The sequence below is a fragment of the Naegleria gruberi genome (genome assembly GCF_000004985.1).
Source record: "Naegleria gruberi genomic scaffold NAEGRscaffold_61, whole genome shotgun sequence".
Taxonomy (NCBI): domain Eukaryota; phylum Heterolobosea; class Eutetramitea; order Acrasida; family Naegleriidae; genus Naegleria; species Naegleria gruberi.
In genome coordinates, this window is record NW_003163266.1 from 42,770 (window position 1) to 55,786 (window position 13,017).

General features: G+C 32.7%; 7 protein-coding genes across 7 annotated transcripts; 2 read left to right on the forward strand and 5 right to left on the reverse strand.

Moving 5' to 3' along the window:
• Positions 1-951: 951 nt before the first annotated feature.
• On the reverse strand, positions 952-1,842 carry NAEGRDRAFT_52852 (uncharacterized protein; the record flags this gene model as incomplete). The annotated part of the gene is made up of 1 exon (XM_002671426.1): positions 952-1,842. The coding sequence occupies one exon, from the start codon at positions 1,840-1,842 to the stop codon at positions 952-954; it is 891 nt and encodes a 296-aa protein (XP_002671472.1).
• Positions 1,843-2,864: 1,022 nt separating this feature from the next.
• NAEGRDRAFT_73450 (uncharacterized protein) lies at positions 2,865-3,614 on the reverse strand (the record flags this gene model as incomplete). The annotated part of the gene is made up of 1 exon (XM_002671427.1): positions 2,865-3,614. One exon carries the CDS (start codon positions 3,612-3,614, stop codon positions 2,865-2,867), a length of 750 nt encoding a protein of 249 aa, XP_002671473.1.
• A 376-nt stretch (positions 3,615-3,990) lies between these two features.
• Positions 3,991-5,463, forward strand: NAEGRDRAFT_52853 (uncharacterized protein; the record flags this gene model as incomplete). Its single annotated transcript, XM_002671353.1, has 1 exon — positions 3,991-5,463. One exon carries the CDS (start codon positions 3,991-3,993, stop codon positions 5,461-5,463), a length of 1,473 nt encoding a protein of 490 aa, XP_002671399.1.
• A 70-nt stretch (positions 5,464-5,533) lies between these two features.
• Positions 5,534-7,144, reverse strand: NAEGRDRAFT_73452 (uncharacterized protein; the record flags this gene model as incomplete). The annotated part of the gene is made up of 1 exon (XM_002671428.1): positions 5,534-7,144. One exon carries the CDS (start codon positions 7,142-7,144, stop codon positions 5,534-5,536), a length of 1,611 nt encoding a protein of 536 aa, XP_002671474.1.
• A 117-nt stretch (positions 7,145-7,261) lies between these two features.
• NAEGRDRAFT_73453 (uncharacterized protein) lies at positions 7,262-8,305 on the reverse strand (the record flags this gene model as incomplete). The annotated part of the gene is made up of 4 exons (XM_002671429.1): positions 7,262-7,786; positions 7,828-8,079; positions 8,150-8,217; positions 8,263-8,305. The coding sequence occupies 4 exons, from the start codon at positions 8,303-8,305 to the stop codon at positions 7,262-7,264; spliced, it is 888 nt and encodes a 295-aa protein (XP_002671475.1).
• A 149-nt stretch (positions 8,306-8,454) lies between these two features.
• On the reverse strand, positions 8,455-11,566 carry NAEGRDRAFT_81497 (uncharacterized protein). The gene is made up of 3 exons (XM_002671430.1): positions 11,138-11,566; positions 10,741-11,087; positions 8,455-10,694 (listed from the first exon to the last, which is right to left on the reverse strand). Exons 1-3 carry the CDS (start codon positions 11,354-11,356, stop codon positions 8,483-8,485), a joined length of 2,778 nt encoding a protein of 925 aa, XP_002671476.1. The 5' UTR covers positions 11,357-11,566; the 3' UTR covers positions 8,455-8,482.
• Positions 11,567-11,975: 409 nt separating this feature from the next.
• Positions 11,976-12,936, forward strand: NAEGRDRAFT_73455 (uncharacterized protein; the record flags this gene model as incomplete). Its single annotated transcript, XM_002671354.1, has 2 exons — positions 11,976-12,245; positions 12,292-12,936. 2 exons carry the CDS (start codon positions 11,976-11,978, stop codon positions 12,934-12,936), a joined length of 915 nt encoding a protein of 304 aa, XP_002671400.1.
• Between the last annotated feature and the right edge of the window lie 81 nt (positions 12,937-13,017).

The window sequence follows — 13,017 nt, forward strand, 5'->3', positions numbered from 1 at the left end:
CTTCTTCATGTCGGAATGTTTGTACTCACTGTGGATTTATGCAGGATCATACAAGTATTTATACGGAAGGAAAAAAAGATATTAGATTAAATAGATGCGAGAATTGTAATGAATTGATTGATAAATATGTGGAGTATGAATTTACTACCATCATGTTCGATTTACTCTTGTTGAAAACTAAAGCTTTTATTCATGTTTTATTTAATTATATTAATAGATCGAGTTTAATTAATGTAAATATTAGAAAATTTAATTTAATTATTTAAAATGTTTAGAATAATTTAATGAGATTGATATTATCTTCAATATTATTGAGAACTTGTATGTTTTATTAATTTGGAATAGAAATTTAAATAATATCCATATAGATTTAAAGTTTTTATTGTTAGGAGAAAATGATTTGGAAAATTTATGTGGTAATTTCAAATTTGTGTTTGGAGAGCAAAACAAATTGGTTTTTCTTGAAAATTCCTCAATTTTTTACTTTATTTTCATATTAATGACTCTTGAAATTTGTCTTTCAATTGGGTCAAATGTAATACTCACATGGTTATTCCAGAAAGAAAGAATTGGAAACAGATTAAAGTTAATAGTATTGGGTACCATGTTGAGTGAATTTTCAGAGTTACTAAGAGCTCCACTTATTATTTGGAGAGATGAAATCAATCCAATGTCTCCATACATTACATTTTCCATAACTATTTACAATTTCATAACCATGATGACAATATGTAGAGTAGTAATATTTGAGGTTAAGGAAAATATGAGCCAATATTCAAATTCTTTCTCTAAATGGTCAATCTCATTCATAATAACTTTATTTACCTTTACTATCAAATGGTTATTCTGTTCATATTTTACAACCTTCCTTTTACACCAAATTAATTGCTCTCAGAGAGAAATCAATATTTTGGATGTTTTCAAACATATTTCATTTTGGAAGTAAATTATTTATTTGAAATATTTACATTCTGGGTTTTGGCGTTTACCATGTCCAAAACCTGGTAAATTCTTAGCATCTGGTTGTTGAGAAGCATAAACAGCAGCAGGAATGAGCTTTTTAGTAGTAGGTGCTTCCATATCAAATGATGTAAGATCAGTATATTGATTAAGTGGTGAGAAGAAAGAATTCGCTCTCAAATAATTGGCCCAAGAAAATTCTTGGAATTCTTGGTCAATCTTACCATAACCTCCTTGTCTTCTATCGAAATAAGCAAGAGAACGGAATGGATCATTCTTTAAATACATAACTGAGGATGGAAGAGAATCTGGGAAATTATGTAATGGCTTGCCAAATTCATCATATGTATATGTCAAATTGTTCTTAATGAGAGTATTCCAGAAATTTGTCTTTGATAAGGTTGAATAATCTCTTTGAATAGTAGCGTAGACATATCTTTCAGTAATGTCACTATACTTTGGTGGAAGATAAGAACCCCTCATCATGAAAATAGCATAAATTAAATGGTGATGATCAGTAATATACAGACTAGAATTAGAATGGGTATGTTGATGATTAGAGTATGGACCGATAACAACCGGAACTGGCTTCTTTTCTAATTGTTTGAAGAAGTCACCATTTTCAGCTAGTTCTTCCAATTTATCTCTTTTACATGCAGCAGCTACATAACCAATTGGTAATTGTGTTGGAAAAGCATCAACAATTTTCATCAAACAAGTATCACCTTGCTTTGCAACACCCTTGTTAATCAAATCAAAACAGAAAACAGGTTCCGATGATTCTTTAGGTCCCTTAATCTTGAACCTTTCTTGGGGTGTTGCTGTTTGCACATAAATAACACCTAATACCAAAAGGATAGTTAATAGCGAGAACCCTCTCATCTTTTTTTTATTAAGATTTTTCGGAGTGTTGATATTGAGGCAGTGTAAGCTTTTAACAACAAAGATAAATAATGCGTACACATTTCTTTCTGTTAGTGAACCTTTCAATCTCATAGCATTTCAGTTTTTTGAAATTAGCTTTTCGAAATGTTCCCTCTGTAAATAGTTTTAGGAAACTAAATGAATATGAATCAATAATTAAGGGAATCAATGAGATGTAATAGTTGTAAACGGATTCTTATTTGATTGGATTAGTGGCGGCGGAATAGTTTTTTTTAGAATGAGGAACGCTATTTATGTGGTGGAATTTTGACGTCAATATCAAACCAATCAAAAAAATGAGTAGTAAAGTAGATGAAATTTGCAAAGTAGTACAGAAATACTCGGCTATTGCATTTTCAGGCTTCTTAACTCTGCACTTGTCAAACACTATTGTGGGAAGAGTTTCACAGTCATTGTATGACACTTATCAATCATATTTGAGACAAGTGTATCGACCAAATTGGTTACTTGGAAGATCTGCTGAATATGTCTGCATTCTTACTCCACTAGCTGTTCATATAATTTGTGGTATTATTAGAATGAGTAGAAGATCATTTAATGAATCAAAATATGCCACTTGGATGGAATATTTGAAAAGTAAATTATCCAATCCATTACAACTCCACAGATATGCTGGATGGATTTTAACCAGTATCGTTCCTATCCACGTTATTGCAACAAGATTCTTTTATCCAATTGATTCTGATTTCAGTCAAGTAACCCATTCTATGGAGAAGAAACCTGGTGCCTTAGTTATGCTTGCTACCTTATTATACTGCCATGTTATTGGCTGGTGTTTTCCATTATTCCTATGGATTGAATGCCACAATTTTCAAGTACAAGTTTACAAAGAGATCTGTTTACATTGCATGTGGTGTTATATTTGCCTTGTCCTTTGCTGGATTCTTGGGCATGTCTGGTTATTTATATTCAAACATTGATAGATCCAACTATGAAATATGGAAACAATTTTAAATAAACTATAATTTAGATCTTCTTTCACTTGGATGTGATTCGGTGTATGGTTGTTTTTTCTCTTCCTCCCCATCAGGAAGTATCTCAATAGTGACCCCTTCCTCTGCTTCTTTCTTTTCATCAGTGCCATCATTTTCTTGCGTGTTTTGTGGCTGGTTTGGTGCACCAAGTGGATTCTTTAAACCTAACATTCCAGCTAGGGCCTTTAATTTATCTTCGTTTTTGTGATATAATTCAAATAAATTATTACTATTCAATATTGGAGTTCCATAAACCTTTAAAGAATTAAGTTTGCATTTTCCATTTTGTTCCTCATCCAAAAGTTTGAATTGGAATTTCAAATATTTTAATTGAACAGGTTTAGAGAAAGATATCACAAACGGCCTTGTTCTTTTCAAATCCGTACTTCTGAGTCGTGTTAATTTTTTAAAATTAATCTTCTTTTCATCAATCGAGAATGAAATATTAATTTCTTTAGGAACAGAATTTTTATCCAAATCCAAAATAATTTTTCTAACATTGCAAGCCAAATATAATTCCAAAAGTAGTGTTTTTTGGTTGACAACATCGTCATTATTCCATGATAAGCTTGTTGGAGGTGCATTTAAAACATGGGAGACATCCCGAACATTTTTGTTAGAAACTTCCAACAAGGAACTTCCTATCGAAGGAGAACTAATATTAACAATATTTTGCTGAGCATAATCCCAAATTTTTGGCACGAGAAGTGTGTAGAGAGCACCTGATGAAAGCATTTTTTTCAATTTTAAAATAAATTATTAAATAATTATTATAATATTACAATATCAATTCAATGACGATCTTATTGTCCAATTATGTACAAGGTACAAAACTGTTCTCGATAGATTAAGAATAGCAATTCTAAAAAATTGAACAAAACATCAAACTGTTACCCCATCACGAATGCCACAACAGCGTCATCATCATACGAGTAGTAACCTCGTGAGCCATCATCACTTTTTTTTCTTTGCCGCCTTGCTTGTGATTGCATTAATCATTCTCTATCTGATTGGAAAGGCCTTTGGATCAAAGTGATTTCAAATTGGCGCCAATAATGTAGATTCTTCCCGCCAAATGCAAAATAAAATTAAAAAAGTTTAAGAAAAAAAGATGAACAGTTCTACCACCTCAAATTCAACTTATTCTCAAAGCTATAAGACTGGCAGTGACTCATCATCTTCCGGGTTCATTTCATTACCTGGTATTCCATCGGGAAGAAGAAAAGTATTTAGAAATGAACCTGTTGTATCGAATACTAAATATTCCTTCTCCTCTTGTACTAAGAGAAGAATTTTAAAACACGTTGCTGATAATGAGGATAATATTAATAACTATCTCGTGAGGGAGAATAAAACTCAAGAAGACGATCCGAAGAAGAGATTCATTTTCAATGCAGAATTTCATGTTTGTCTCCATACCAATAAGAATATCAAGGTAGTCAAGGATTTGGGAAAACAACCTTCCGATGTTGTTGATGTTGAAGGTAGTAAGCATTCTTTCTCCAATGCAAATGATGCTGCATGTTTTTATCAGGACAGCACAACAGAAAGAAGGAGAAGAAAGGAAGAAAAGCTAAGAGTTTTCAATGATACTGTAAAACAAAGAATCAAAGAGAAGAGTAAGTCAACCTTAATAGAAAAAGAAGCAGCTGCTGCTAGGATAAAATATGAAAAGGAGAGAAAGAAGGAGCTCTATAGAAAAATGTGTAATTATGGCAAACAAGCTAATAATTTGAATATGAAAATTGCGTCCGGAGGAACTACCCCAAGATTGAATTCAACAAATGGAAATATATCACCAAACTCTTCTAAAATTTCTTCTGGATCAGTAAGCAATACTCCCAGAACACCAAGAACACCAAGAGCAGATGCAAGAGGCCAAGCGTTTTCATTGGTAGATTTAGATTTGCAAGATCAAAGTCATGAAGAGTGTGAAGGTCATGACGAACAATTTGTAAATTTCAAATCTCCAACCCAGTCCAACAGTTCTGAATCAACTAGTGTAACCACAGAAGACTCTTACACAAATGAATCAGACAATGGTAACCCTAAAAAGACAGTGAATGCCTTTAACCTTTTCGCCAGACAAAACTTGGCAAATGTTGTTCCATCAACTTCCTCAGAGGTTTACGCTCATTTCGAAAAGGGAATAAGCAAAGAGGATAACAATATTATTGTACAAGCTCCATGTTTTACAGTATACTTAGACGATCCAATTCATACTTTTACTCTCAACAAACCTAATTACATCCCTCTCAATACTAGTAAGGCTTCAGATAGCGAAATTATGTCATTCAAATCATCAGATACTTATCAATCTGCTGTTCATTCAAATGCTAGGTCAGGATCAAATAAGGAACAAAAGAAGAAGGAATACAGAGAAGAAAAGAGGTATCTCAAACAACTCAATAAGCAGTTCTTAGAAACGGTAAAGAACATGAGTATTGAACTGCCTAGTCTGTGTCACTGTGACATTGAAACCATGGATGTCAATGCACAACATTCCAATAACTGTTATTACTTCCAAAATAAGAATGATTATGCAAGAGATTTATCTTCTCTATTTCATTCGTATAACCTTTAGCTCCGAGTTGTCAAAGTTTGTAAATATCCCTAAGTTATTGAATAAATTAATTTTTATTCTCAACTCGTATTTAGGCTGAGAAAATAACAAATATTGGTAAAATAATATCATTAATAATGAACGGCAGAATATCTTGTGTAGTAATGTAATAAGTTGAAAAACACAACATTGCAATAGTTGTACAAGCATTTGTCAACATTCCCAAAGTTCGAAGAGAATGGTGAATAGTATATCCAATCCAAAAGAAAATCCTACAAAGTAGAAAGGTTATAGAAGCAAATACAATAATTCTAAGATTTTCTCTCGAAACATAATAACCAAGTATGAGACAGCCCATTGAATGCATTATAAACTGCTCAATTGAATTTTGTAACACTCTTTGATGAATAGTTATCCTTAATTGATGTTCCTTATTAATTAAATTAGTTAGTAGTGGATTACTCGCTTCTTCAAAAAGTCTATTCCTAACAATGGCCACAAATACAAGTGGAAATATCCAAGAGCTAACAAATATACATTTCATTGTAAAGTAAAATCTTTCAGTCAAATTATCTCGTCCTTCCAATATATTTTTCAATACATCTGTATTAAAGTAAATATTATACCAAATAATTGCAAAAATTCCAAACATTGAAAATCCACTAATAAACATAGTTAACATATCTCTTTGTATAGTTCTGTTTGCTTTTTCTTGTTTCCTTATTGCTTCAATACTTTGAGGGCTACTACCATTAGGTGCAATTACTCTTGATTGAATTCTGAAAAATTTAGCAATCATTAAAGAAAACAACCTAAAGTATCTATTTTGAGACATACTTGTCAGTAACATATCATCATCTGTATCCGTATCAGTTGCAAAACTTGATTGTTGTTGAATTTGCTGTTTGTACTTTTGCATTATTCTCTGTTTTAACAAGGTTGGAGTTGAAGGATAAGTTTCAGTTCTGTTTCTTCTCGTAATAAATGTATCCAAATTTCCCTCACTCTTTGTGTGAATAATTTTAGATTGGAGTGGAATTGGTTTTGTTGAAATTGGTTCTTCCTCCTCTTCTTCTTCTTCTTCCTCATCGTCCTTCCTTGTAGAGAGGAGTTTCTCTGAATTACTTAAAATTGTAGAGAAATCCATCATATTTACAAGACTGCTATTTGGTGTTTGTGGACTCTTCTTTTCCTCATTGTTATTAACATTATCTGATTCCATTTCTTCCAAAGTATTATCATCATAAAGTAGAGCATTTGCTTCCTCTTCTACCAATTGTTCAAATGATAGAAAACTTCCATGACTTGGTTTAATTAAAATTCCTTCCGATGACGATTCCGGAGTTTGATCATTCCCCACACCTCCACTAACAAGAGATTGTTTGTTATATTGTTGTTGGGTGGTAATGTCCATGTCTGTGTTAATTTCCTTCTTCTCTCCAATTTCCTCTCCATCATTAATGGAGTAAATTGGTTGTGTATGATGGTTGTTTGTTGATGATGAAGTTATTGGTTCTACTATATGAGGTTCTTGTTCTTCTTGCATTATTACTTGATTATTTACAGCATGATGATCATCTTCCGAAACGTGTGGTGCTTTAACCATTTGATCATCATCCTCTTGTTGTGTTGTTGATGATGAAGGTTTGGAGGTGGGTGATGACGATGATGAATTTTCTGTTAGTTGTTGGTGTTGACTCATTTTTAAAATGGTGATGAAGATAAAAATTGTGAATGGAAAATTTAAGGAGAATATCACAATTTAAAACTGGATTATATAATACAATAGAGAATGTTAACCTAGTCCAATAGTTTTCAATTAATGACCATACATGAATCTGAATTGTTCCAAAAAGACGAAAGTGAGAAGAGTGTGAGGACCCAATCTCAAAAAGTATGGAGTGAAACCTCTCCACAAACTCAATATACCTTCATTCTTAATAGCCTTAGTAATGACATCAAGTGGTCCCTTATATTCAGGAACCATTTGACCAGTAACTGGATCCAAAACAGTTTTCATACTTTGAAGTCTTGTCTTGGCCAAATCTACAGGAATTGAAACAGCAGTTGATGCAAATCCACTGATTAATGAACTGACACAGTGACATCCAATACCATCTTGCATAATATTGTATTTGATAAGAACTTCCTTAGCTTGAGAATAGAAAGATAATTGAGCAGCATTGAGAATAACAGCTCTAGTAACAGTTGGTGATGTTCCTCTCCATAAACTCTTAATTCCTTCATCTTTAGCTATTCTAACTAATGCTTGACCTACATGGCTATAATTGAATTTACCAGATGTCATTCTAATCAAACAAACTTCAGCAGGATTTCCTACAACCTAAATAATGATAAGTATTAAATTCCTATTTCCTTACTTACAGCACCAATACCACCAGCAACCATTCCTGAAACAATTTTCATTGCAAAGTTTGGTTGAACTTTCTTTCCATTACTATCTGTGGTTGTGAGATAATCTTGCAGAGCATTAAAAACACCCAATCTAGTTGTTGTGTAAGTGAGTTGTCTCAATATACCAGCATCTAATCCTTTATAAATTCTAAGAATACCTTCTTGTTTAATAAGATTAGAAACAATAGTCACTGGGGATCCTCCTTGCAATTGCATTCTTGTCTATTATTATGATGGGCAATAATTCAAACATGATGATATTATTCATCCTATTCGGAAATGAAAAATTTACCTTTATAAGATCAACTGGTTGAACAACACAAGTTGCCATCATTCCACTTAAACCTCCAAAGTAAAATCCTAAATATTAAACATTAGAATCATTTGATTATATTGTCATCATACCTTGAGCACTTGTTAATGTTTTTGCCTTCTCTGTCGTTGCCATTTTTTTTGGTATTTTTACTTTTAGTTTTTAAGCCGATAAGTTGGTTTAAATTTTCCCTTCGCCTTGTTTGATATTTTCCGATTGAGTAAAAGTGCCATAACTGAATGTTTTTTCCTAACCGTGACAAGTGGCATCTTGTTTACAAAATTAAGATTCTCAAATAATTTATTCCTAGGTTTAGTTGGTTTCTTCGTCATCTTCAATAATGTGTGGGTTGACAAAACCAGTTCTTCCTTCAATGTTAACATCTGCTTGTTCTTCTTCTTCATCTTCTTCTTCTCCCTTAATTTTAGCAACTGGATCTTGTTGAGGACCAGCAATTAAAAGTAAAGAAGGCAAGAATAATAAACCATGAAGAGCTCCAGAAACTACAATAGACAAATACATTCTAAAGTAATAAATTCTGAAAAGTTCAGAGTGGGAGAAGGCAAGGACAATTACACCAATAAATTTGGTGAAGGTAATACCAGAAAGGACAGATGAGCCCATTTCAATCATGGCCTTCTTTACTCTGTCTTTATGGGTTCCTCTAGCTTTCATAAATGCTCTAGTAATATGTACACAAAATTCAACACTTATACCAATTGACATTACCAAGTTGACAACAGATAAAGCATTTACATAAATACCCCAAACTGCCATAATTCCCAACAAATTAGTCAAAATCATGGAAATACAAATCAAAACATAGATTGAGGCAACTGGAGAGCCTAGTAAAATTAAAGTAGTAAGGAAAACTGCACCACTAGCAATCATAATGTTCATTGCTGAAATTTCTGGTAAATAGAGATATTGGGCGAAATAAATATAATAAATACTATAAGGATAGGTTTCAAGTGGACCAAAACCGCTGGTTGGACTATACTTTTGTGGATTGGAAAGATAAGTGGAAGTAAAGTATGATGACTTCATACTATTGATAAAATCTTCCTGTGTTACCAATGTCTTGGTTTGTGTCATTAATCTTGCTGCATCAATAGATTTTCCATCAGCAGAGAATTTCACATCTTGCTTAAATTGGAAGCCACAAAGTGGGACAACTTGGAAATTAATTTTACAGCATTCTTCTTGTTGAAGGAATTCCTTTAGCCATTCTACATAGTGTTCAGGAGGTACGTGGCTTGCAGAAACGTTCTTGTGTGAGCATTCATTACTCAAAACCCACTTTTTGAAATCTGTGTAGAAGAAAAGAATACTTCCTCTATCCAAATACTCGGTTTCTGCAACAATATTCATCATTCTACTCATTTGATCTTGAACTGCATGTGAAGTATAATCCAAATTCTTTGTAACATAATAAACAGGAGGTCCTAAATCAACATATTCTCTTTGTTTTAAAAAGTATTCACCAAGATATGATCCAGTTGGTAAGGCAGTAATTTGATCAAGACCTTGGCTCAAAAACATGGAAGCATAAATAGAGGCACCACATAGACCAAGGAAAACAATTAGAATGAAAAAGCTCACAGGAAGGAATGTCACAATTGGTGCAATAATCTTTTTCATGATAAATCTGGCTCCTCCTGCAATACTGATCCAATCTCTAGTGAAGTACTTGTTAGTAATAACGACAGTAGGTTCCAATTCCAATCTATTAGAAAGTCTTCTTCTCAAATCCAAAGATAATAAAGCAGAGAAACATGTAACCTGAAGAACAAAGTTTGCAATAATTGCAACACCTGAAAAGATACAAAAGGCTTGTACGGCAGGCATTTTGGTCAAACTACCAAGCATGAAAGCCAAAAATTCAGAAATTGAGGCAAGGGTCATTGAAGAACCGACAGTAGCCATTGTTTCAGCAATAGCCTCAGCAACTGTTAACTTGGAGCCCTTTCTTTTAACAACTTGATCAAGATGGTTAGCCATAATAAACATGTTATCTACACCAATAGCAAGAATAAGGAAAGGCATGACCTCCATAATAATTAATGTGGCTGGTACACCTGCCAGACAACAAATACCAGCTGAAATAACAATTGACATTACCACAATAATCACACCAGCAAGACCCATGATAATTCTGGATTTGATTGGGTGAATTTGACCTAGTGAAATGGCAACATAAACAAACATTACAGCATAACTTATGAGAACTGTAGAAATATCTCCACTGGTTTCATCAGCCAATTCATCTTGTACAGATCTTTCAGCAGACACATAAATGGTGGAATAAGTACGAGGTTTTTGAGCAACTTTCAAAAATTCCTTTTCCCATAATAAAGCTCTTTCAGCTGTCACATTATCATTATTGAGAAGTATTGTGACAATAAGTGCCTGTGCTGTGGCATATGATGTTGTTGCATTGTAGGATACTTTACCAAACATTTGCTTATCATAAAGAGGAATACCAATATCTGATAAACAAATTGGGGATAAACTAATTCTTTGACTAAAATCCTTGTTAATAAACAATACTTTGAATAATTAAAACATACGTGCACAAGTATACGTGATTGACGAGTTGGTTTTTTCCAGTTTCGAAAGTGTTGTAATTCATTTGATAAAATTGAAGTGGTGATTGAATCATGCATCCCTTAGATGGAATAGGCTTGTAGCATAAATCATCAAGTGTAATAGGTGCTGTTGAACAATTTCCATCATAAATTTTAATACTGTCAATTTCTCTTTGAATTTGAAATAATTCTTCCATCATGTCCACATTGATTGCATTCGTAATTGAAGTGTTTTTAGGGAAAATAATCATTTGTTCAATTCTAAAGAATGGTGAGAATTGGTCATCGAAATAGTTCTTTTGTTTCACAGTATCACTGTCAGGTGGAACCTATCAAAAAAAACACATTAATATCATATGATGATTTTAAATCCACTTACCCAAAGACCTTGAGGATCAGTGATTAATTGAATGTTTTTAATTCCCACACCAATTCCGGCAGTAAAAATCACTGCAATCACAATAAATAATATAGGAACTGTAGCAGTAGCATATCCAATATAATAAAAGATGGTACGGAAAATCTTATCCAAATAATATGATGGTAATGATAAATAATAGGATAAACCCTTCTGATTGTTGTTATTATTGCTATACATTTTGTGTTGATGAAGGCTTGACAATCAAAATAAATATGTTGTGTTGTTTAATAATCTATTAAAATTGTTTTAATACTCCAAACACTGAATCAAAGTCGTTGTAGGGAGGAGGTATCACACAATTATAATACTATTAATGATAATGTTGATGCTGATGATGTATTAGTGTGCCTTTAGCCTTTGCAATAAGTCTTAGAGGAGTTTTTTTTTAGCTTTTTGTCAATACATGATCGGAATACGATAATCCAATGTAACTCCTCAATAATAATAATGGAGGAGGAATTAAGAGGCTTTATCAAGTTGGTTGATTTTGTAAATTTAGAGTAAGGAAGAGGAAATGGAAGGAAAGATTGAATGCATTCATGATATTGGTTTGAATGGAGAAGGTTTCCATTTAAGTTAAAGTTGTTGGAAGATATTTTTTTGGATTCAATGATCAGAATGAAATAGTTTAGTTTACAATAATATTTGAAACATGGCAAATAAAACTGTAGTTAAGAGATCCGTACCTGCACAATTACGGAGAGTCAAGTACTTGTTGTCTAATCACAAATCATTAATGGATCGCTTTAAAACAGAGTTGACTAATCACAACTTCCTTCACATAAAAACAAAAAAAATGTCTAGAGCTTTCTCTCGTTTTGATTCTATCAAATTCACTGTTGTTAGAGGTGAAAAACTAATGGTTGGTGATTCGAATGGACTTAGTGACCCATACGTTTTAATTATTGATCAATCAACAAAGCAAACTCTTCACAAAACGGTTGTCGATAGAAAAACTTTAAATCCAAGATGGAATTCAACATTTTGGAAACGTTACACTGAAGAAACACCAAAGAATCTCAAGTTAAAGATTGAAGTTTATGATTGGGATGATGACAAGGATGATGTAAGTTATTATGATATATCTTCTTGGTCAATTAAACAACATATAGGATTTCCTTGGTTGGTTTGAAATTGAACTTGATCCAAACGTATTGAATCCAGATCAAACATATGAATCTTCACATCAATTAGAAGATGCTACAACTGGTAAAGTTTGGATCAATTACAAATGGGATACATCAGAAAGAAAGCCAAGTGCCAAGACATCAAGTACAGGAATTGGGTCAGATGGTTTCAAGGTCATTACAGAATTGAATTCAAGTTGTTTCATTCCTAAAGTTCCAAGCTCTTTTGTTCTTATTGGAACAGATGTTGATTCATTGAATCAAGATTACACAGTCACTTGTGTTGATTCCACAAATGGTAATACTCTCCTCTTTACCTTTACAAAACTCAAATCCAAAACATTTGAGAAGGCAAAGGAAGATCACTTATTCATCATGTTAAAGAGTTTGAAAGATAAATATCCAAACTTGAAGGCATTGAAGAGTGATGTTGCTGGATCCACATTTGGAGGAAAGGTCAACTCTTCAACCAAGAGTGTTTATGATGCTGGTAATAAGACAGTTATAACATCAATTTGTGCCAATTTCAAGAACAAGGCATTCATCAATTTGGCTTTAATTTCAAAAGGAGAAGATTTGGCTGCCATGTTAGACGATGTAATGATCAAGACAACTTTGTTAGCTCTTTAAAAAATTTGTAATTTATTAATGTACTTGTAACTGATATAAAATTGAACTAATTTGAACTAATTTTCCATTGTAACGTTTTGA